A 26,138-nucleotide genomic window follows, 5' to 3' on the forward strand; every position below is an offset into this window, starting at 1 on the left:
CCAACCTACATCTGTGGTTCACAAGTTCATATGGTGGTAGTTCACTTGCTCTACATGCAGACTGTCCTAGGTTCAATCTGTAGAAACTTTATTAAATTAAGGCCCTGATTCAACTAAATCATTGCACTAATGGGAGCCAGAGCAGCAAGTCCTTCTAGCACAATAGGTCTCCCTCCCTCTTTCCTGCTATGCCTCCCCAAATTGGGACTGCAAGGTCAGGAGAACCTTCAGAACAGCACATGTGTGGAGGGTGGGGGTGGGGCGGAGGAGAATGGAAATTGGTCCATGTGGCAAGCATGTGCTGACAGTGATCTCCTTAGTGCTACTTTGAATTCCACCCTTTATCAGGTAGCACAGGAAAGACTCAATAAACAAAGAGTTTCTTGACATAAGGCCATTTTCTGTGCACCCAAGGATATGAAGAAGGGGAAAACCATGATCCAAGGCTTCCGCCTTCCTGAATAAACAAAGTATAAGTGAATATAGGATTCACTCACTCAGAGTAAACTAAGTTTCTGTGTTAACCTGGTTTCCTACTGCAGACTACAGAGGAGAGAATACAACTGTCCGACATCAGGCCAAGCAGGTGGTACCAATTCCGAGTGGCTGCCATTAACGTGCATGGAACTAGAGGCTTCACAGCTCCTAGCAAACACTTCCGCTCTTCAAAAGGTTGGTGCCAACATTGTGCATATCACATCTGTCTTTACCTGGAATGCAACCCAACCCTCTACATTTCTGTGGTTGCAACTTCCCAACAGGTGATTCTTCGTGCATTGAATCATTGCCTTTATGTTTTTGTTTTTGTTTTTTTAAAAAAGATATTTATTAAAAGTTTAACAATTACAGAAAAAGAGAAAAAAAAGAGAACAGTAAAAAATTACAATACATTACATCAAAATAAAATAGAAACCAGATTGAAAAAGGAAACAATGCAGCACAACAATAAAAACAAAAACAAAAACAAAAACATTTAAAAACAAAAAACATTCAAAAACACATCCAATATTCCTTATCTTTACCTTTCATTTACCTGTTTCATCGACCTCCTCACACCTCCCTTTTTGTATTCTAGTTCAGTTAACTATTTCAGCAAATTCTTTCCATCTTTCTCAATTTTTATTCTATAATTTATCTTAACAGTCTAACCTTTAATTTTTCCATTTTTACCCATTATCAATCAACTTTTACTTAAATCTTTATTACATTTCTGTTAAAACCATATAGCTTCATTCCAACATCTTTCTAACATTCATTAATTTTGCAATGTTTTGTAAATATACTTCAAATTTTTTCCAATCTTCTTCCACCAACTCTTCTCCCTGGTCTTGGATTCTGCCAGTCATTTCCGCCAGTTCCATGTAGTCCATCAGCTTCATCTGCCATTCTTCCTGGGTGGGTAAATCTTGTGTCTTCCAATACTTTGCGATAAGTATTCTTGCTGCTGTTGTAGCATACATAAAGAAAGTTCTATCCTTCTTCATCACCAATTGGCTGACCATGCCCAGGAGAAAGGCCTCTGGTTTCTTCAGGAAGGTATATTTAAATACCTTTTTAATTTCATTATAGATCATCTCCCAGAATGCCTTAATCTTTGGGCATGTCCACCAAAGGTGAAAGAATGTACCTTCAGTTTCATTACATTTCTAACATTTGTTATCGGGCAAATGATAAATTTTTGCAAGCTTGACTGGTGTTATGTACCACCTATAAATCATTTTCATTAAATTTTCTTTTAAGGCATTACATGCTGTAAACTTCATGCCAGTGGTCCATAACTGTTCCCAGTCAGCCATCATGATATTATGTCCAACATCTTGTGCCCATTTAATCATAGCAGATTTCACCATTTCATCTTGTGTATTCCATTTCAACAGCAAGTTATACATTTTTGACAAATTCTTAACTTTAGGGTCTAAGAATTCTGTTTCCAGTTTTGATTTTTCCACCTGGAAGCCTAATTTTTTATCCAAATTATATGCCTCCATTATTTGATAATAGTGGAGCCAATCTCGTACTCTATTTTTGAGTTTTTCAAAACTCTGCAATTTTAATCTGTCTCCCTCTTGTTCCAGGATTTCCCAATACTTCGGCCATTTGGCCTCCATATTAAGTTTTTTCTGTGCCTTTGCTTCCATTGGTGACAACCATCTTGGGGTTTTATTTTCTAACAAATCCTTCTATCTTATCCAGACATTAAACAGTGCTTTTCTAATAATATGGTTTTTAAACGCTTTGTGTGCTTTAACCTTATCATACCACAGGTATGCATGCCAACCAAATACATTGTTGAAACCTTCCAAGTCCAGCACATCCGTGTTTTCAAGAAGCATCCATTCTCTCAGCCAGCAAAATGCGGCTGATTCATAATAAAGTTTAAGGTCTGGCAGGGCAAATCCACCTCTTTCTTTAACATCTGTTAATATCTTAAATTTTATTCGAGGTTTCTTGCCCTGCCAGATAAATCTAGAGATATCTCTCTGCCACTTCTTGAAACAGTCCATTTTATCCAAAATTTGCAAAGTTTGAAACAAAAACAGCATTCTTGGCAATACGTTCATTTTTATCGCAGCAATTCGGCCTAACAATGATAACTTCAAATTTGACCATATTTCTAGATCCTTTTTCACTTCAACCCAGCATTTTTCATAATTCTCCTTAAATAAATTCACATTCTTAGCAGTCATGTTAACCCCTAGATATTTTACTTTCTTTACCAGTGTTAATCCTGTCTCTTTCTGAAACTTATCTCTCTCCATTTCACTTAAGTTTTTCTCTAAAACTTTAGTTTTCATCTTGTTCAACTTAAATCCTGCTACCTGACCAAATTCTTGAATCAGCTCTAATACTCTTTTAGTACTTGATTCTGGTTCCTGTAAAGTCAATACCAAATCATCAGCGAATGCTTTCCATTTGTACTGTTTGGCTCCCACTTGTATACCTTTTACCAATTGGTCCCTTCTAATCATGTTTAGCAAAACCTCCAGGACCGAGATAAAAAGCAATGGAGAGATTGGGCAACCTTGTCGTGTTCCTTTCTCAATCTTAAATTCTTCCGTCACTACGTTGTTCACAATTAATTTAGCCTTTTGTTCTGAATAAATTGCACCTATACCGTTTCCAAAACCTTGACCAACCCCCATCCCCAGTAAATTCTTTTTCATAAAACTCCAGGAAATGTTGTCAAAGGCTTTCTCCGCGTCCACAAATATCAAAACTGCTTTAGTATTGATCTTCACTTGTAATTTTTCTAGGATATTAATTATATTCCTCGTATTATCAGACAAGTGTCTACCCGGGAGAAAGCCCGCTTGATCTTTATGAATTACTTCCGTTAGCACCTTTTTTAATCTTTTAGCCAAAATGTCTGCAAAGATTTTATAATCCACATTAAGCAATGATATGGGCCGGTAGTTCTTAAGCTGCGTCTTTTCAGTCTCTGTTTTCGGTATAAGTGTGATGTACGCTTCCTTCCACGACTCTGGTGCCCTTTTCCCTTCCAATATTTCATTACAGACTTCCTTTAAAGGTTGTATTAACCATTCTTTCAAAGATCTATAATATCTAGAAGTTAGTCCATCCGGTCCTGGAGATTTACCCAATTGCATATTCTGAATGGCCCCTTCTGAATCATTGCCTTTATGAATGGCTTCAGGGTAGTTTATCATTTTCTTTTTGAAGGTGCCATTGATCCTTCAAGCAATGCTGTAACGAATAGGCCTCCCTTTTCGTTTCTTTGAACATTATCATTAGTAATAACAACTGAGATTTCTTTATGTATTTGTGCAACATGGAACATCAAATGTGAAAATAATCTGAGACTGTTTATCTGCTGGCCCGGTCAGCGTCTAATACAGTTTGGCTTATTTTTGAGCTTTGCTAGTGATTCTGACTTCTTGCCATTTTATGAAAACAGTTTTTGAACATTTAGAATTTTATTTCCGTCTTTTATTTGCTTCTGTTTGTGCTGTTACTAGGATGCAGCATTTCTATCTCATTGTATGTTGTATTTATTTTACAATCACATTTCATGACATAATCATGTTTTCACACATAAACAATTGCTCTGGAAAAAAAATTAAGACATACTTTCTTTAGTGTGTGTAAATTCTGGCTTTCTTTTCTTTTAAATTAGGAACATTTAATAATCCACTAAGCTTTAAAAATACTAGAGTTACTGGATTGGTCTAGTCCTTTACAAGAGCCACCCAGCTTCCTCTAATTCATAAGCAAGTTCCAAAAGGAAAAGCCCCAATGTCTCTCTGCAAATAATACCTTAATGCTTATAAAAATATATATATATAATCCAAAAATACACTAAAAAGACCTGTTTCATTTATGGTGTACTGCTACAAACGTTCTGATCAGGTAATAGTGCCATTATGTGAAACCATTATTATATTCAATTCAGTGCTACATTAAACTCAAACTGTTGTGTGACTGTGCTGGTGGTCCAGCAATATATTTTCTGAGTCCATGGCCAATTCACTCAACATATTTAAAGTGTTTTTAACACAAACATTATTAAAATCCTGCAAACAGCAAGCAATAATTATTGGACAAAGTTGTGATTACTTCCTCAGTTATAGTATCTTAGAGTGACTCCATTCTTACAATTGATAGTGATTAGCTGCTATTAATTTTTAACTTCTCAAAGGAGGCAAATTTTTATATGCTGTGAAATAATGATGACCTTTAGGTTTGTATGCGCCATTGTGTGTGTGTGTGTGTGTGTGTGTGTGTGTGTGTATTTTATATATATATAAAATGCCAGCCAGCCAAGGTACCACAAAAAGTTTATAATTTGGTTAATATGTGTATTAAAAAAACATTGGTGTCAATACTATTTGAAGGCTGACATTTTATAATCTATTTCCTCTTTCACAACTGCAAAATGATAAAGTTTTTGAAAACCTGAAAGCATAATCCTGCTGTCCCATAGTAGATTTCTTTTCATGTAGTGAATATCACATTCTGAAAAGCATGTGAGAACCTATCAATAGACACTAGGAAGTGTTAATAGGTTTCTCATTCCTTTGGTGTTAGCAGGCTCTGTTGTCGCAGAATGGGATGCAATACAAATGAACAGATTCCTTTCCTCCTGCCTCAATCAGGATAAAATTTAGGTGAAGTTTAGTGGGAGTAATAAAGCCTTGCACTGTCAGCAAAGTTTGATGTTACCGTGTTCTTTTAATGATTCCCACACCGTCTTGTTTGCTTTTTAAAATGGCCTCAAACAGAGTAAACAGTCTCTTAAAAAAACACCTATAAAAAACTTGTTAAAACAAATGACTTTATTCGGCCATATACCTTAACGAGAACATATATGCTGAAGTATCAGCATGGAATAGAATCCCAAATCAACAATGCTTGCATAATTACTGGGATGTGCAATCTGAAACAAAGATGAAAGATCCCATTCATATTTCATTTGGATTTAATAAATATGAGTGCTTTGTTTGAAGAGAACACCTTCACACATATAGTGGTATTTGAAAAGGTTTCCTTGGAAAATGGATCAGTAAACCTCCCCAGGAGGTTCACAAAATACATGCTGGTGTCAAGAGAGTGGCAGGGGACCCCTACTCCTTCCTCCATTGTCGTCAAACACAGGAGTTATTAATTCCCAAATAGGGCTTAAATACCTCTTAGTCAACTGGGGTACTAAACATTGCCAAATAACATATTTGATGGAAAGCAATCTGAATTCTACAACTGCAACAAACAATTGTTTTTTGCTTGTTCATCTCATTCACAGGTACATTAACTTAGCCAGTTTTGTAATACAGCTTTTAGATCTACAAGAGTTATATTTAGTAAGATTGACAGAGATAAACTTGTGTATTCTATCATAAGTTGCTTTCAACATAGGCTTTATATACTGGTACCAACTTGAGTTAGGCCAGAACTTGTTTTTCTAGTTTAATGACAGCTTGGAACTCATCAAATAAGAGAAAGAAATAGGGTTGTGTTTTAGTTTACATTTTGTTTAATCTTTACTAAATGATACAGCTGCTCTTAATGACAGTTGACAGGCACAGACTATCAGTATTGTGTGTGAGCAACATAGCGCTTCATTCTCATATGCATACAGGTGTATGTAGGCTACCAGTGTTGGTATTTATTGCATATATATTGTACTTTGAGAAGTAGTAGTAGTAGCAGTTGTTTTTGCAAACTCATCTCCTTTGCACATGTGATAGCTTATAGAGCTAGTTATACACATTTTTGCAGTATGCTTTTTAAAAAGCACCTTAATTGAAAAGTACATAATTGAAGAATTATAGCAGAATTATATATTGCTCTAATATGAACTTAATTTTCAGAAATTGCAGGTTCAAGTGCTCCAGCAGTTGAAAGTCACAAGCCCTACCAAAATTTCAGGATTTATATATTGTTGTTTTTTTTCTAAATTAAGACACAAAGAGGTATAACATGTAGGAAGGGCTGTTCATTGGTTTGCTTCATTAAGGTTAACCTGATCTTTCATAAAAATGTTATTGACAGCTTTTTCATTGTCACTGAAATACTTGACGTTTTTCTTCATAGGTGAAGGTGAACTTGGCAAATTTAAACAAAATGAATCTCAGCAATTCCTTTCCTATACAATATGGTTAAGAGGTTCAGAAATTCATTACAATACTTTTTATGCAATGCTAGTATGCTTTTTGTTGTTGTTGCTAAATTTGTATTTTATGGTCTTGGGTGCAATCTAGATAGAGTTAAGCATGCTTGACTCCCATTGCAGTCATTGGGGTTCAAGCTCTTAACTGTGTTCTTAAGCACCATTGACTGAAACCTAATGGAATCTAAGCATTCTTAAATTTCTGGATAACACTGCATTGCTCTTATCTCAAGAACCATAGGTGCAGCAGAAGGCAGTGAACACTCTACTGTACTTGAGGTTAACAGTATCCAGTTGACATTGATATATTTGCATGTATTTCTTCTTGAATGAAATATGTTGTCCCTCACATTTTGGATGCAATCTGTTTTGGGTTATATCTGAATCAGTACTGGAGTTCTGGATCAGGACATTTATGTCTATATACTCAAGTGGCAACCACCTCTTCATTCTGTTTCAATTGATGCAAGAGGGAGGACATATCTCCTTACAGATGACACAAGAAGAGTTACTTTACATCTGCCTGTCTCAGATTTTTATTTACTTATCCCACATTTCTTTCAAAGCAGCATACATGGTGTGTCTTCCCCTCACGCCATTCACATCTAGTGAATTGCCTTTAGTCACTGCTTTTGAGAACAGCTTTCAGCTACCTGGAAATAAATCTGGGAATACAGCACTTGTTGAAGAATGATGAGAAACATAATGGATAGAATGAAGAGGAAGATGTGTGTGCTAGTTGAGACAGCACAATTTTTGTACATGGTTTTTGGGACTTGAGTACCGACTTGAGTAAAAAGCTGGTGGGGATGTTGAAAAAAGCAACCCCATCCCAGAAATCAGGCATGAGTTTTGCCATTTGGCAAGATGACTTTTATAATAAGAAAAGGACGGGGCCACTAGGGGCGCATCGGAAGATGGCTGACAATAACATCTCTCCGACCCACACGAGGTAATTAGGAGGCTGTGATGGGAGTAAATAGCCTCCCTACCCCCCCCCCCAAGGTTGTGGGGGGGGGCTGCCCTTGCCTGCTGTGCCCTACACCACCCCCAAATTTGTGGGGATGGGGGCACTAGGCAGAAAGCCCTCCTGTGGATCTCGGCGCTCCTGGACGCTGTCTCTGATCCGCGCCTCTAGCTGCAATAACTTCAAAAGAAACAATTAGGAGGAAGCGAATGCACATATTTCAAGGAAGGAGGGGGAGTAAAGACTGCTAATGGAAGAGATCTCTCATAAACAAGATGGGTCGGAGGAACAAGAATAAATCATGAGAAGATCACCAAGGCTCGGTATGGCAAAGGGACTGGATGGGGGAGGGGGAAAAAACTTTTCTTTCTTTCCTCTGTGATTAAACAAGAATCCCCCCCCACAAGTCAGAAATGCCATTTTAATGACTTAAGCTGTGGATTTATGTCTGTGTGGAGATAATTTTCTAACCAAAGCATGTTTCAAGAAGATCGTGGAAAGTATAAGAGCTTTGGAATGACGCAGTTAAAAATACCGTCGCCATGTTGGCAAGTTCTGTCGGAGGACTTAAGTCTGGGAGGAGGAACAGAGCTGTTTTTATATTATGGGTGAGATTCCTCAGAAGGACTTAAGAGCGACAGATCTGCGAGATTAATGATGGAAAGAGCGATGTTATTTATGAAAGTGATGATATAGGGAAACCATCTTGATATGAGGATTGGACGAACGGAAAAATTCACACAGGATTATAATTGGTGTTTATCTGCTTAAGGGGATTATCAGAAGAGATCATAAATAAAAAAATAAAAAAATATATAAACAAGATGAGATGTGGAAACAGCAAGATAAGACTGGATAGAATTATGAACATTATTTGGACTGATTTGGATATTAATGCAGTAGCAAGAAGATGATCGGAATCCCCCTTCGGAACTTGAAATATGGGTCCCCTCAACAAAAAATTAAAATTCGGCTTTGTAATTTGGAATTTATGTGATGTGATTTGATTTGATTTGATTGGTCGGCTAATAAAAAATATTTTTTTTTAAAAAAATATAATAAGAAAAGGACACACGCCGCTGAGAGTTGAGTACATACCTGCAGATTAGTTGTAAGATTGAATGTGACCTTAAATCTGTTTAGTGTTCTCTGCACTATGTTGAACGCCTGTACAATGTCATGGTAGTGGAACCAAAATTATGTCCTATCAGCAAACAGATATGTATTCTTGTCCAAAAGCTGGAAACAGATTTTCTTCCCTAAGGTGAATGGTGTTAGCATTTCCTACAAAATCAGGAGTAAGTGAAGCGGGCAGTATTGTTTTCACAGGACATAAGTGCCCATGCTGTATTGTGATTTCATGCATACACATACACAGAGTGTTTGTAAAAGCAGAACAGTCTCCCACTAGTAGCAATAAAATTCTCTCTGCTGTTCCTTTGGGGCCAATGATTTTTTTTATATATTGTTGCACAGCTGGTTTGTATGTGCCAATTCCAGTGGGCAAAGCATAAACCTTTGTATATGCCATGAAGCTGTTTAATAATTGGAAACTTGTCTGTGGTTCAGGTTCAATGGTCCTTTAAAGAGTTACATTTTTTAAAAAAAGAGAGAGCCGTGGGTGATCCCACCTTAAATTAGAAGAGAAAAGCACTCTCATCTAAAGTGTAAAAGGATTTTGAATTTATAGCTAAACCTGCAGTTACACACACAGTTGAAAATGAGTTTTCCAGATTCTTATGTACCTTCCCCCTATGGCACACATTGTGGAATGAATTCATTTATTCTCTTTCTTTTCTCTCACCATTTAAGTATGCTCACCAGTTAAATATGCAACACTAATGTTCATCCAGATGTGATACATTTTCAATGGTAATTTTTAGTGGCCTCGGGCAGGTCATGGATTCTCAGGGCAGCCTGGGCCAGGAACCAGGGGTGACTCTGCTTTATATCATTTTCTTCTGCAACCTGTCTAACAATACATGTCAAGACCTCACACCTGGATGTCAAATCTACCTAATCCTCTATGACTTCTTACCTATTGCCTGTGTTGAGAGTTCAGTTTAAAGTATCAGACAACTTGCCACAGCTCTGTCCACACTCTGTGGAGACCTACTCAGCAATTATTGCAAGCAAACTGAACTACAAGCTATACTTACCTGACCAAATGGGGGTAATGTTGCCTCATTACCTCTATAGCCATAGTTGTGGCCCGTTGAGACATTACCAGATGATTTTATTTGGTTACTTACTAGACACTCTAGCAAATGAGAAGGTAAAAAACCCATGGATTGGGATTCCCTAACACTGACTGCATCTGGCTGTGTAGGCTACTTAGTCTGCACTGTTGTCTCCGTCAGTCGTCTACAACTAGAGGATTAACATAGACTAAATCACCTTGCATGCCTGCACCTATTGGTACAGAGATAACTCCATCCTCACCCTAACTGAATCCACTGGGTTGTGTACTACTGTACCAGCACCAGTCTTCAAATTTACACCAAGAGGAATCCCAACAGTAAAATTTGGGGTCAGGGCTATCCCTTGGATAGTATTTTTTTTTGCTAAACAATCAGTATCCAACTGTTGATCTTTAATAAAACTAAAACTAAACCATGGCTCAAGAAAAAACCCTGTAGGCAGAGTTTGGCTTTGCTTTTGGAAAGGCTCTTCTTTGTCTAGACTGATCAGCTTTAATTTGCAAACTACACTGCCATCGGCTTCTGTTTGAAGGAGAAGTTTCCATAGACTTGGTGGAGCTGTGTTCAAACTTGAAATCTAGGTTGGAAAAGGAACTGGAATCATGATTTAAAGTTGTAATGAAGCTTTCTGATTAAGGACAGAAACAAATACCTCATGGGCATAGTTTGTTCGGTGCTTGTTAGCCAATTGCTGTATTTGCAGTGTTTTGCAAGGGTGATGTTAATCTTGACTCAGAGGCTATTGCTTTCTCGGAGTGAAAGGTGTTATATCTGTCACATTGTTTAGTCCAAGGCTTGTTCACAATAAGGATAGCTCTGTGAGCTAAACCAAAACCCATCTGTTTATTGTTTGCCTCGACTACATTACTGACCACCAAGGACTGAATTAAAAAAAGACAAATATCCATCTGTGAACACCCAAACATATTCAGTATAATTCCTTCACATAGAATAGCTATGCTGAATAGCCTCATAACTTGATGGTAATGTAACATGCAACAGTAGCAGTCAAACTAATATTGTGCATGCTTTTCATACTCTAATGACAGGCCTTTACCTCACATAAATATGCCCATCCATATTGGGTTTAGAGATGGTGAATGAAGGGACAGATTTGTGGAGTGGAAAGCTGATACATTATTACAGAATGTCAAGACTGTAAGATTAGGTATTCAAGTTTTATAGAAGGTACGGTCTACCAACAACTACACATGACAGACTCTAGTACAGTACTGTCTTGGCACAGGTGAAACAGGTGTTGGCAACTTGAATAAAATATTAGTGGGGGCAGGCAAGCCCCACTCCAAATAATCAATTACAAGATACGGCACACGCACACCATTTGAATGGCAATATCCATCAATGGGGGGGGGGCTGTCCCCCTCAAATATTTTTTGGGGGGCAAAGGGACCTCAGGTCCTAAGGAGTTGGCTTCTATGGAAATGTCTAACCATACTGCTCTTGCCAGATCAGTAAACCTCTTATCAGTGCAGCCCTTTCCTAATGGTGGGCATGGTCTTGGCTATTTCAGAAGTCATTCTGTGCCTTGCCTTGCTTGCCTTCCCTCTATGCTTTCTGCAGGCTATGAGGAGAGAAAAACAAAGCAGGATGTGCTGGGAAAATCAAAAGGCACATATCCATTTTACCCTTCAACAGAAGTGCAGGCAAATGAAAGGAAACTAGAGGTAAGACAACAATTGCCTGTCTCCTCTTTCCGAAACATAGCAGTTTGCCTGAGGAAAAAAAGAGAATACTATCGTAGGACAGCTAAACTGTTCTGAGAAGTAAGCATTTCCCCCCATCATGCAAGTAATGTTTACATTGCTCAGAAGTGTTGAGCAAAACACAGCAATAAATTTGCTGTGTTTACAACCCAGGACTTTGACTGGTATGTGTCAAGATGGAAGCACATACAGTTCAATTTTCTCCCATGATGATTAATTATTTCATATTTAAAGGTAAAGGTAAAGGGACCCCTGACCATTAGGTCCAGTTGTGGCAGACTCTAGGGTTGCGGCGCTCATCTTGCTTTATTGGCCAAGGGAGCCGGCGTACAGCTTCCGGGTTATGTGGCCAGCATGACTAAGCTGCTTCTGGCGAACCAGAGCAGCACACAGAAATGCCGTTTACATTCCCGCTGGAGCGGTACCTATTTATCCACTTGCACTTTGACGTGCTTTTCAACTGCTAGGTTGGCAGGACCAGGGACCGAGCAACGGGAGCTCACCTTGTCGCAGGGATTCAAACCGCTGACCTTCTGATCAGCAAGCCCTAGCGCCACCCGCGTCCCTTATTTCATATCTACTAATCCCTAAATAGGAAGTCTTGTCTTCCTTAATTGTAGTTGTGTCAGTTTGTATACCACAAATGAGAGGATTTTTCAGTGAACTCGTTAATCTTGGAGTTTATTTGATGAACTTAATGTGTCTGGCCATGGACAGCGCATTTGGCATCTTATTTACCATTACAAAAACAATTAAGTGAACTGTGCATTAAATGAGGAAATGTCAATGTCTATTTTTAAATGTTCAGTTAAATACAATAACTTTTCTTCTGGCTTGAATTGGGTTCATTTGGCTTACACTTTTGAGAAAATGTTCACTTTCAATTCTATTTTTAATAACTCTGCAGAAAACAGTTACTATCTGCGACAGTGATGGTTCACTCAGTGCCAAGTAGTAGCTCAAAAAGAAGGATGTACACACACACACACACCACACTCACACATTCTGTGTGAATTATATGCAGCATGTTTTATCATTCTTCTGTTCATTTGTTTCCTATTGTTTAACATTGTTTCGAATTTTCTGGGACACATTTTTATTTGTAAATCAATCCGAGTAAGATTGATCATATAAAGGTTGGGGTATAAATGAATAATAATAATAAAACATCAGGAGTATCAAAAGATTTCTTCTAGCAAATGCATTTTTAAACAATGTGGTACTCTCTAGTTACCATAATATTAGTATACACACTGCTTTGGAGCCACTATCTTCCTTTGATTTTGACAAAAGGTGGAAAGGGTGGATTCTTCTTCTATTAAAGGCAGATAAATATTCAGCACCTTCAAAAGAAAACCATTCCCATGATTCCTTGCCATTAAACTGGGTTTTAAAAAAGTTCACCTCCCACAAAGATTTTCTTCTGTTGTGTACAGTAGCTATTCTTTTCTCTTTTTTATCTCTAGCATAATACATCACTGAAATTTTAAAATACTGGAGAGTGTGCTAATGTTACTTCATTTAGGCTAAATGCTAAAGAAACTAGTCCTAGAGAATTTGAGTTCTCTTTGTATTTTCTCTTTGTATTTTCAAAGCAAATGCATTTTTTTGTATAGTGAATATGCAGTGGCAGAGCTTTATGCTCCGGCACCGGGGGGGGGAGGGGCATGGCATGGCACACCACCTGCAGGGGCGTGATGTGTGTCCTGGGGGCATGGCTCCCCCCGCACCCCTCTTCCTCCGCCAGTGTGAATATGTTGATGTCATAGTGAATATGACATTCAAAATGAAGTGTGGTTTGCAAAATACTATAGCAGCATTTCAATATGGCATAGTAGACATGTGGTTTCTCTCGCAGCTCAATTGGCTGGGGCAACCAAACTGGATAGGAAGGGTACAAATAAAATAATAATAATAATAATAATAATAATATAATAACAACAATAATAATAATTGCAAGTTATCAATAGCTATACCCTTCATGCTTCTCAAGATAAAGCTACTATATCATATGGTAAATTTCAACTGCCAGTTCAGTCTGGGGGATTAAATTTTCTGAATCTAATACTGCATTTCTGGGCATTTGTCATTCCTTAAGCAGTGAGGGGCTGAAGTCGAACTGGTGTTAACAATCCTAAACTAGGCTAGTTTTTATTGAGTGGTTAGATTGCATTAACCTCATGTTATCAGGTTAAGGCAGATAGGCCACTTATTACTGTGGCTAGTATAGATATCTTTTTACAGAAAGATATCTGTAAAATCCTACAGTTTGGGTATGCTCCCTAAAGCACCCCCTCCTTGTGCCATGGACTGGCTGGATGCAGAAGAGTGGTGGGAGGCAGCAGCTGGTGAACCCTCAAGGGAACGCCATGGGAAAGAAGGTGCAGAGCTAGGGAAGTGGTGGTCAGATGACAATGTGTGGTCAGAGGAGGAAGGAGCAGACTTGGGAGAGGAAGATGTGTTGGAAGCAGAAGAGGTAACAGGGTTTAGTAAGCAGGAAGAGGCTGTAGCAGAGGGCAGTTCAAACTTTAAGACTGAAGCAGAGGCTGAAGAGGAGAGGGGCCAGGAGGCAGAGTTGAAATAGGCTGCTGAAGAATCCAGGGAGTCTCTCCCTCCTGCTGCGACTAGATCCCTTGCCTGCTGGTCTCCCAGACCACACAGAGAAATGAACAGAGCAGAGAAGAGATTGGTTGTGCACAGACACAGTTTGCGACTGTTTGGGAAAGAACCTGGGAAGGAGGAGCCTTAGAGAGTGGTGCGAAGGCAAGGACCTTCATCCTCACAACTGCCTCACTGGGACAAGACCTACTGGGATGAGTTGCTAGGATCACTAGACCCATGCTGTTTGGACTTATTTGAATAAATAGTTAACTTCAATGATGCCATTTTTTATTTTATTGCTGACCTACCCTTGACTCCAGCTCTGATACCCTGTGAGACCTACTAGTTTGGTTTGCAGTGCAAGGGTGAATTCTCTGGGATTAGGGGCTATAAAATTGCAGTACAAATTGTGCTGCATGTAAGTTGCAATACTAGACAGAGGGCCTTCTCGGTAGTGGTGCCCGCCCTGTGGAACACCCCTCCCATCAGGTGTCAAGGAAATAAGCAGCTATCCTATTTTTAAAAGACATCTGAAGGCAGCCCTGTTTAGGGAAGTTTTTAATATTTAATGCTGTATTAACACTTGATTGGGAACCGCACACAATGGCTGGGGAAACTCAGCCAGATGAGTGGGGTATAAATAATAAATAAATAAATAAATAATAATTAGGCTAATCTGAGGCTAAATGTTAGTTGCACAAAAATAATCAGAAAGTGATCTTTGAACTATCAGCTTTGGCCTAACAGCAAAAATGTGTATTCTGCAAATGGATAATTCTGGCATCTTAGATTTTTTAAAATATTGAACATTTTCCATTATGATACTTGGTTCCTATCCATTTATCCCTAATCCATTTCTCTGGATTATTGACTTAATTTTTTATATAATGACCTAATTATTACGTGGTTGTAATTCATTTTTTTGGTAAATATTCATACTGTGTATGTTAACTTTATTTTCAAATGGATATTTCATTGAATTTTCAGTTTATATCAATACAGCACACATCAGAGGCAGCAAAAAAACCAGGTTGTGGTTGCACTGCCTGATACTTATGTATCTTGTAGCTTGGTATGCACATTTGGATGTTTACACATGTGCAAAGCAACACAAATTGCCGTCTTAACTTTACTTCTCCCCCACCAGACCCATCAGCTCCACCTGCGCCATCTAATCTCCGAATTGCCAACTCAACAGTGAACAGTGATGGAAGTGTAAGTGTCAAGATTATTTGGGATCTTCCAGAGGAACCTGACATTCCAGTCCATCACTACAAAGTCTTCTGGAGTTGGACAGTCAACAGCAAGTCTTTTGTACCAGCTAAAAAGAAGAGAAGGAAGACTACAGATGGGGTAATTAAATTTAAAAATGTGACACTGTAGATTCCTTGTTAACTTTGACTTACCAGTAAGTCAGAGATACTTAACACCTTGACTTAAGATGATACTTAAAAGGAAAGAGAGAGAATATTAAGGTATTGGCTATAATCAAAGGGGAACATAAAAACTTTAAAGAAGGCTATTAAATGATGACATATTTATTTTTGTTGTGTGTGGAAAATAATAAAACGATGTTTGATTTCACACCATTGGCAACTTGTGGTTCATTCACTGAAGTAGCAAACACTAAGCCCCCTTCCTATATAACTGTAATTTACTGTGTTCAGACATTTCCATAGTTGCCGCACAGAAACCTGTGTAGGCTACCTTTGACTACATTCACGTTGTAGTAATAGAAAAAGCAATACAGTGGTACCTCAGGTTACATACGCTTCAGGTTACATACGCTTCAGGTTACATACTCTGCTAACCCAGAAATAGTGCTTCAGGTTAAGAACTTTGCTTCAGGTTGAGAACAGAAATCGTCCTCCAGTGGCGCGGCAGCAGCAGGAGGCCCCATTAGCTAAAGTGGTGCTTCAGGTTAAGAACAGTTTCAGGTTAAGTATGGACCTTCGGAACGAATTAAGTACTTAACCCAAGGTACCACTGTATAATAGTTTAAGGTAGTATCTGGTGCCATTTAAACCAAAGCTGATTGTGTTTAGTGTGAGAATAACAATAAAGAACACTGTAGTCTTGTATCACCCCCAAAACACATCTGGGCAATGATTTTCATATGCTCCACTGATTTGGGTTTTTAAAACTAAAACTACAGCAAGGGCAAAAGGCAAAAAAAATGGTAAGAGATAGTGTGGGTATGTCCCACTACTTTGCTGAACACAGATGAATTCACGATTCACTGGGACTGTGCCCTGCTGCTACTAAGCCCATAGGGTGCACTAACTGATTGGCAACTAGTCTTCAGTTTGCATACCTGTAAAGAAAGATTTGACACCCCAGCACATACGGATACATGCTGTAGTAAGCTAATTGTTGCCAAATCTGATACAAATCAAATACAATAGTGTCAAATGTACTATAGTGTGATGTAGCCAAATGTTGCTAACTCAACAAAAGAAATGAAGGAAGAGGAGATGGTTCTAGTTGCTCCAGCTCTGAGTGCTAAAATCTAACTACCTTCCAATCCCATTTTTTTTAAAAAACAAAATCTCAGTTTTTACAAATTTTTACTTGACAAGTCCCCTTGTTGGATCAATGCAATGGCCAGCTTTGTGACTGGTAAATGTTTCCTAACCGTCATATTGTACCTATATTGTAGGCAAAATGGTTGCTTTATTGAATTTACGTTGGCGTAGAAGACAGCAACAGTTTATCTACTTTCACCTGTTCATTTGATAGAACACACAACTTCTAATGTGATTGTGTTTTAGGAAATCCATCACTGAACTGTGCATATGTTTTATTTTTTAATTATAGTCCCAGAATTATGTAGTTCTTGAAGGCCTACAGCCGAACAGTAACTTCATGGTGGAACTGCAGGCAGTTACATACTGGGGTCAAGTACGCCTGAAAAGTGCCAAAGTGTCTCTTTACTTCAGTTCCACTCAGACAGCTGTGAACAGTAAGTGCCGTTTTTAGAAAGAAACCTAACATCTCATAACATTTGCTTAAGGGGATATCTGTCTATACGAATGTTCTAGGTGACACCTTTGCTACATGTCCAATTCATAGTTTATGCTCTCTGCTCTCCCACTTCATTAGCAATCTACTTGCAGCACAACCTTCCTGTGTGTGGAGAATAGTTTGACTGATATAGCTTGAAAATTGCCTCCTCCTTTCATTCAGGGATGTGTGAGTCCAGAGGTGCATTGAAAATGAGTGCCACAGAGGTTAGTGCTGAATATGGTAGCATTTGAAAGAGACTGAAAAACAGATCCTTTGTTTCTTCTGAATTGGGTGCCCTTAGAAACTCACCCAGACATGTGGGAGTTGCTGCTGCTTGTCCATGAGCACTTCCCACATGGCTGGGACCGTATTTAAGTGACTAACTACATGGGCAGGACCCAGTCATGTTACACAGTCAGAACCTTCTCCCACGGCAGTGCTGATTCTGTGGTAAAGTCTGGAATCTGGTCTGCCTGTGTGGTTCTTCTAGATTCTTTGGAGTTCCAGCAGGAATCTCTGAGTTGGGTAAAAATTACCGTATTTTTCGCCCTATAGGACGCACCGTCCCATAAGGCACACCTAGATTTTTTGGGGTGGAAATAAAGGGGGAAAAATTATTTCCCCCCCAGGTGCGGGGCTGGGGCGGGGGAAGCCCAAGCTTCCCCCGACCCCAGCCCCCAGAACAGGCAACTCTCCGCAAGCCGTGGGAGCCTGGTGCGGGAGCGGGAGCGCAGTGTGCCCAGCCTTTGGCATGCAGGCAACTCTCCGCAAGCCGTGGGAGCCTGGCGCAGGCTCCCGCGCCTTGCGGAGATCTGCGCGAAGCCTGGAGAGCGAGAGGGGTCGGTGCGCACTGACCCCTCTCACTCTCCAGGCTTCAGCGAATGCCTGCATTCGCCCCATAGGACGCACACACATTTTCCCTTCATTTTTGGAGGGAAAAAAGTGCGTCCTATGGGGCGAAAAATACAGTATGTGTGTTATATGTCTAGCTCACGTTATGTGTCTGGCTCATAGATTCTATGTTGTCCAGTGTTAGCTAAATGGAAGGCACTAAGAAGTACTTACACATGGGAATATGTGAACTATTATTCTCTTTTTATAGTTTGTGGTTGTCCCATGAGAGCCAGTATTGGTCTTCAGTTCCTATAGCATGTACACATGCGGAGCCAATTTAAATGCTGCAAGGAGGCAGGAGATAATTCATAATTATCTACGGTGTACAGACAGCAAAAGCATGAACATAGCTGTTATGTATTATGAGAGATACTGTGAGGACACATGTTATACAAAGAGTTCCATAATGCTTATTTCTATAATTTATGAAGCAGCCCTGAGTGACGTACGGCAGGAAGTTCATTTCTGTATGTGTCTTGTCTCCTAGTCAATATATTGAGGACATTCTTTTGTAAAGCACCAGTCTCAGTTCTATTTATTTATTGAGGGATTTCAGGAAATACATTATGTAAGGTTAAATATCTGAAATCGAATTGCTTTGTTCATCTTCTTGGCTAAAATGTTTGATGTTTAAGTGGTCACCATCAATAGAGTTTCTTTTTGTACATGTTACGTGTGTCCAACTTCTGAAACTTCATCTAGTTTCCCTACGCACATTAGAAGTGATGGAGAAAAAGAGTAGTTGTTACATTTTTTCTTTTTGATAGTTAGCTTCCGTTCTCTGCTTCATATCATATTCAATTTGCAGTGTACGAAATCTTTGCCAGTCTAGCTTCAGTTACCCTAATCTGCTCATGTGAATTTTGTGGTTTCAGCAGTTTATATTCACTCCCTCTTTCCATTACCACAGCTAGTTTTAAATTCACACCTTCAGCTACTTTGGGACTTTTAATATTTTCTTGACTTTCCTTCTTCCTCTTTTGTAGATCATATTTCTGTGAAATGTGTTATCTGTCCCATCATATCCCCAATTGATTTTTATATTTTGGATTGGCAGTTCAGAAGCAGTGTCACAGATCACTTTAGCTATTGTTGTCTATGCATGACTTGCAAAGGTCTAATCTTTGTAGTCCTGACACTAACAGTGTGTTTTATATTGCAAACAGCCCTGTGAAGGTAGTATAGAATTATTATTATTATTATTTATTAAACAACTTTTTTATGACACAATCTTGGCAGGTGGTGGTACTGATGGGTTTAAGGTGACCTTCTTTGTAAAGCTTCATTTTAATAGTTAGCTCATGAGAAACTGGCATGTCCACTGCCCTAGATTAGCTTAACTAGGAATTCTTTTGTAATTCGTTTAAAAGGATTCTACCTTAAAATGTCTTCGTGAAACACATTCTCCTATGTAACACATTCTTCTATGTAATGTACAGAACTGATAGAGTTATTACTACAACTCACTTTAAAAACACTGCTTTAGGGCTGTCTAATATTTCCTATTTCTTCAGCAAATAGCAGAGAATGTAGTTATGTGAAGTCTGCTGTCCATTTCACCTGTGAGGTTTCCCCCCACATATTCTGATCCAGTTTAGTTAATTTATATTTTTTGGGTTGGCTCTTGTATCGTTTTATTAACTACTGCTTTGGTTGGCTCTATATAAGGCCTAGCCAAATATTGCATTTATTTGAATGTTCAACTATCGGAATAATATGAATTCATAATGGCAGCAATTCATTTTGATTCACTTTGGCTTATGAATATATACCATGATCTTCCAAGGGAATTTTTGGCTTCTTTGAGAAAGAAGCAGAAAATAAGTGAATCTGAGAGAAAAAAAAGTGTAGGTATTTGGATTTATTTTCCCCAGTTCATTATTTATGTGAAAAGGGAGGACTGGCAATAAATAGTAGTACTGTTTGATCATAGTCTTTTGTGTTTATATTTAATCTACATTTGTAGAGATTCCTCCCCAAAATATTGGGTCAGAAGTGGGGGCATGCCCCACCCCAAATGTGCATGCTCTCAGGCATACTCCAACTATGTCTTTATGTGGCTGAGTAGCTTTTAAAAGTGGTTTCATGTAGTTTTCAGTTGTGGCTCATGCCAGATCTTGACCTCTTCAAATATGATAAGCCCTGAATGGGACCGAAGCTGTCAAAAAAAGTTAAATCCAGATGCTTAAGAAAGGGGCAATTTCTGATTCTTAGGATATAGCTACACCACATTTTTATATCATTTTTAACCATAACTCTCTACATCATTCCTCTTCCCCAAGGAACTTGGGAATTGTAATTTAATGGGATGTCTTACAGTATGTGTACTTTTCTTTTTTTAAAAAACCCTATACTTATGGAATAATTTGCAATATCCTGTGAATTCAATGAAATCAAAGCAATGCCCTTCATCAATGAAAACACAGATTTCTCACTGATGTTTGTTTTGCAGAAGAACAGGTATCTATAGTTGAGAAAGCAACTGATGCTGCCCCATCCTTTAAAGGAAGAAGACCCACTCGTCTTCTTGAAATCGGAGTGCCTTTTTATCAAGATGATCAACTTCAGGTGAAAGTCTATTGGAAGAAAACAGAAGGTTGGTAAAAATCTATTTGAAATCCAGATAGGTTGATGGTGACCCAACTACAGAAGGACTTCTGCTAGTTGTACAAAGTTTGATTGGCATTTTAGGAGAAGGATAATAAAATCTTCTGGGAATTTGTGATGAGAGCAGTTGTGGACTAAATATACTTTTTGTTACAAGTGAAGAAATTGAAATACAAGTCACAGAACCACATTTTAAGTACAGGACCCTTTTGAATTATTTATATTTGCATTGTCCCCACCTTTTCAGTGGGCTGGGTACTGATCCGGCTGTCCAACCTGCCATATTTTCCAGCAATTTAGTGCAAATTTAGTGACTGAGATGTTCTATTGAGACCAATCACAGGACCTTTTGTGGAAACCCCTTCGCAGCCTACAACAAAGCTTCGTCCTGCCTCACCAGAAAGAAAGGTTCTGTGTTTTGATGTGATTCTTTACGGAGTTAACTAGGGTATATGCTTAGTTGTAAAACTCACAACAGAAAATTAAGTGTTGTAGTCTAAGTTCTAAGTTCTACTCAGAGTAAACCCACTAAAATTAATGAACCTTGGTTAGTCATGTCCATTAACTTCAATGGATTTTCTCTGAGTAGGACTGGCATTGGATAGAACCCAATACATTTCTATCAGAATACAGTATAATTGGAGGGTATATGTTTAATGTGCTTCCTCCTTGAATACTATCTCTACTATCAAATATGCACTATAGAAGCTAAAGCTGTTATAAAGTGATGTGAACTAAAATGCAGATTGAATTAAGCAGTAGAACAATTCTACTCGGTGATTGAATTATAGAAACGTTTTAAAACTAAGTTGTGGATTAAGCCAAGCAGTGCCAGATTTAGGGTGGTGCGAGTGGTTCCTGCACATAGGGCACTGAGCTGAAGGGCGTATAATAATAATAATAATAATAATAATAATAATAATATATTTATACAAGTACCTATTGAGAGTACAAAAAATACTATGAAAATAAGAAATATGAAGTGGGGCATGTTTTGTCATCACCCAGGGTGCCATATTACCAAAGTCTGCCCCTGAGCCAAGCCAAAGTGGACCAGCACTGTGTTCCTTGACTTTCATTCATTCTTACTGTTTACATGCTTTGGTAAATGCTGTTCATCTGGCTGGTAGCTGGTTCTTGTCACTTAGGAAACAAGTTCTTTTAAGATTAAGGTGGCTGAATTGGAGAAATATGATAACGTGCTAAGCATACACCTCTGTCTGTTGTGTGGGAGATTTTATAACTTGGAAACATAATGGTGGGTTTGCGATGCTTGTCTTGACTTGCCTGCCTGCTTAAAATCCATTTCACAACGATGAATTTTGCCATCTTCCTAGCTTTAAATATATATATATTATATTTCCCTAAAAACAAAATAAAAACTTAATTAGAATATTATTCCTTATTCCTGTCATTTTAGATTTATCAGTTTGTGATATTTGAAGAGCAATGCTATTTTCCCTCAGTATAATCTTCCTTTTTATGTGACTTCGCTGAGCATATTGTAATAGACAACATCCTTTTTTCTTTTTTTAAAGAAACTGTTTCCCCCTTATATGAGCTGTAAGTGACTAATGTTGTTGCTATTCACATACAGGGATCTAGGAGTGTGTCACTTATTCAGGGCCACCCAGCGAGTTAATTATTGAGCTGGGATTTAAATCTCTGGAAGCCAGGTTCACATAGATAGTGCTCTATCCAGTATGCCACACTGCCTGAAAGCATTTGTGGAATGCAAAGAATGCAGTATCTGGAATAGTTTGTTAAAATCTTAATCACATTTTAAAATGAAATTAAGCCTGAAATACTTTTTTTATGATAGCAATAATACATTCACTTTGGGATGCGTATTAACATGAATAGACACATGCCTGAGGTAGTATAAAAAGTTTAGGAAATATTCATGATTTACTTAGGTATAATTGTCACTGAAGTATATAGCAATTAGGTGAGGACAATGGGTTTCTGTTTTGGAAAAATAAAAGATGTCTTTCATTTGCTCCTTTTGACACAGAGCCGGGATTAGAGAAATGCTGTAGATCCCACAAACAGCCTGAATTCAACCCTTGTCAATGAGGGGTGTGTGTGCTTGTGGCTGCATTTTTTTTGGCCATTTTAGCTGTGTGAAATTAGAAATTATGTGCTATTTATGTAACACAGGGGAACTTACTCAAATGCTTTTAACTCTTTGGCACTGGGAGCTGACAACTCTGGGACTATGTTGCCAGGAAGAGATGCATACTCAACTCTCAGCCTGAGATGATTAACTGCATGTGACAATTAGGGTCATGTGCAGTACTGAAATTGCTAAAATTAAAGTTTCTCATGTCACCCTCTCCACTCCACTGTTTGATAGAATTGGGAGTTTCGCATTTGTATGAGAAGCCTCTAAGTCCTTTCAGTGTCAATATCCGCAAGCTTTTAAAGTAAAACATTTCTTCCCCTAATTTTTAAAGGCTTTAATTGGTTCGAACTTACTGCAGTAATTGTGATCACTTTGCCATTTTGGCCCTCTGATCTCATTGGTGCTGGGCTAGGTGGAAGGAAGTGGCATGAGAAATCTAGTGCTTATGAAAGCCATGAGATTTTGGAGGCAGTCTGGAAAATTGGGTAGCTATTGGGATGCACAAGCAAAAAAAAGGATCAAGTATTTCTAAAAGGACAGTTCTGATGTGTACAAAAAACTTGAAGGTACTTGTGGATCACCAATTCTGCTTCCTTCACTTCACTCTTTGATAGTTTCCTGAGAGCCCAGCAACTTATGTGCAGCAGCAGGGATGGTGGCGAGAGCACTCCCAGAATATTTTTGGTCATTTTGCCATAAGGACTCTGAGACTAGTAGCCACAGCCCCTGTGGGAGAAGACACATGCTAAGGTTATGGGAGTATCTTCTGCTGCTACCACCCTCTTTTTCTGCCCTGCTCACCTTGATACTGCTCTCAAGTATTCAATAGGGATGTTCAGTTTTGTGAGTACTTATATTCAAACAGTCTAGGAGCTATTTGGCTTTCCCCCACCCCAGTCACCATGAGGTTAGCCAAGTTACGTCAAATGTGGGATGCATATTTTAGTTTTGTGCTGATTATTTTATTATCCTTTGGGTCATTCACTGTTTTCCCCAAAGGCTGCACATGGAGTGTCTGGGGCAACACAATTACCTTTTAATACTCACACTTAATATGAAACTGTGTACTATACTCAGGCACACCCTGGGTGATTTGTTATATATGAGTATCTCAGAATGACTGCAGTTTCTCAGTGTAGCGTAAAATGTCTGCTCTTCCCATCTGAATACTTGTAGTGGTTGGATGGTAAACTTTATCTCTGGGTTTTTAATGAAGCAAAATGCACCATAGATCAGCACTGTACCACAACCATCATGCATACATGTAGAGAATCTCCTGTCCTACACTCAACTTGTCCAGTCTTATTTTCAGCAAATGGAAAGTGTGCTAGCTAATAAATAAACCTTGGTTCAACAGTAAGGACTGCACTGGAAATATATAATAAGCTAGAGAGCAAGCATTGCTTGTTGATTGATGTGCATGATTTACACATGGCTTTCATTGATGTGGCAGATTCCAAACCACAGTGGAACAAGCAGTACTTAGTCTGCTGTTTACTAAGAACCTGTTCATGGGCAGCTGTGCCTGTGTCATAGGCAGCTTTCTTATACTGAATAAGACAAAATAGATCATCTAATGCTGTCTTGAGCTGAGCTCACCCCATCATTATGCAACTGAAGTCTACCTTAATATGGCCTATAGCGCAACAAGTTGAATTTGATGCTTGGCCACACATGCAGAACATGCGCAAATCACTGTGCCATCTAAGACTAGAAACACCTAGAGGTCATCATGGGCAGGCTGTTTTTATGGTCACCTCATGTAGAAGTAATTGTGATAACAGGACCTAATACAGAAATGATTATGTTTGTGAAATATTGCATTGAAATAAATGTCCAACTAACAATAATAAAAAACATTGAAAAACAGGAACAAAGTATTACATCTTTGCTTTATTGGTTAAAAATTTTTGAGCTGTTGGTATACATATATTGGGTGTGCACCAGGACAAAATGAGGGTGCCAGTGTAAAATAGCGGCAAAAAAGAGGTAGACATTTAAAAAATGGGTATTAGTATTCCATACCAGTGAGTGTCATCACAAGAAAGTTCTCTCTCTCTCTCTCTCTCTCTCTCTCTCTCTCTCTCTCTCTCCTATTTCATGCAGCTGATACTGATCTTAATTAAAGTATTACCTTAAGCAAGGATTGCTGACTCAGGCCTCCTTAAGGTTTTTGCTTTTGTAGAATCAATAGGAATGCTCATTAATTCATATTGTTCTCCACTAATGAGATATATAATCAGTATTCTTTTTAGAATGTCCTCCACACCAATAAATTGAAATATGTTTCTTTCTTGGTTATCACATGGGTGCATGCAACCTTTCAACGAGAACATGAAGCAAACGGTTCCTTCTCACTATCCGTTTAGATCTTGTGTGGAGCTGCATCGCAATGTTCTGAATGTATAACAAGTTAGAAAGTTTGCACAGACTCCCTTTGATCATTCACCAAATATTTTGCAAGAGAAGGCTATTGTGTCTTCTGTGGAAATAGCAACTGATTGTTACATTTCTGCTATATTATATATTGGCTTAGCTGTGTCCTTTTTACTTGGTTATGTTTTCCTTTTTTTGTACATGAGATTGTGAAATACTTATGAATGATGAGGGACTGGCAGTGATTTTTTAAAAGTTGCAAGTTATTTTAACGTGTAAATAGTATTTTCCTATTTTGTTCCATTAAGATGCCAGCAGCAGGAGCAGATATCATGTCCAATGGTTCCCAGAGTCTTGTTTGCACAATGATACAAAAGGGTCTGAAAAATCCAGTGGTATAACGTATGTAAGTAGAACTTTAGTAATCAAAAATTGAAAATAGAAAGAGGGGTATCTTAATAAAGAACATATGGGGGTATGGAAACTATCTTTATAAAAAATCCATTGCATCCAATTCTTCTCACTGTTTTCAGAGGAGCCACAACAGAGGAAACCTACCTCTCCTGTTATCCTATTTATCATCCTATCTCTATTCCCTTCCATATCTAGCACAGACTCCGTGTCCTTACCTTTTGAAACCTCACACTATCTCATGGTCCTTGTTTCTCATTATGTTCCCATCCATGAAATCCTCCATCTCTAGCACCTGAGTCAAGCCAAAGATCTCCTACATTAAATGACTCTGCTGTTCTTCCTTGCTGCTTTTATGTCTTGAACGTCCTCCCTAATAGATGATGCCTCCTCAGCCCTCCCATCTTCAAAGCACACCTCAAAAGCTACCTATTCTGTGTGGCATGTGACTTATATCCTTCATCTTTATTCCCAACTGTAAACAAGCTGTAAGAAAATGTAATTTCATTCTTCCCCTCCTGTCCATTTGGTCTATGTAAAGTTAGTAGTGGTGCGTAGTAGTGGTTGCATAGAAACTCCTTCCTGACACTGGCATTACTGC

The 26,138-nt window shown here is 38.5% G+C and overlaps 1 protein-coding gene across 1 annotated transcript in view; it reads left to right on the forward strand.

The window, feature by feature from the left end:
- The window catches only part of ANOS1 (anosmin 1), a 91,243-nt gene that overhangs the window by 58,831 nt on the left and 6,274 nt on the right, over positions 1–26,138 (forward strand). Inside the window, exons 6-10 of the mRNA XM_081001337.1 lie at positions 543–672; positions 15,266–15,471; positions 16,936–17,080; positions 20,471–20,614; positions 25,435–25,532. Of these exons, the coding sequence (XP_080857463.1) occupies positions 543–672; positions 15,266–15,471; positions 16,936–17,080; positions 20,471–20,614; positions 25,435–25,532 (723 nt within the window). The remainder of the gene's footprint in view (positions 1–542; positions 673–15,265; positions 15,472–16,935; positions 17,081–20,470; positions 20,615–25,434; positions 25,533–26,138) is intronic.

This window comes from Podarcis pityusensis (genome assembly GCF_964106645.2).
Source record: "Podarcis pityusensis genome assembly, chromosome: 4".
Classification (NCBI taxonomy): domain Eukaryota; kingdom Metazoa; phylum Chordata; class Lepidosauria; order Squamata; family Lacertidae; genus Podarcis; species Podarcis pityusensis.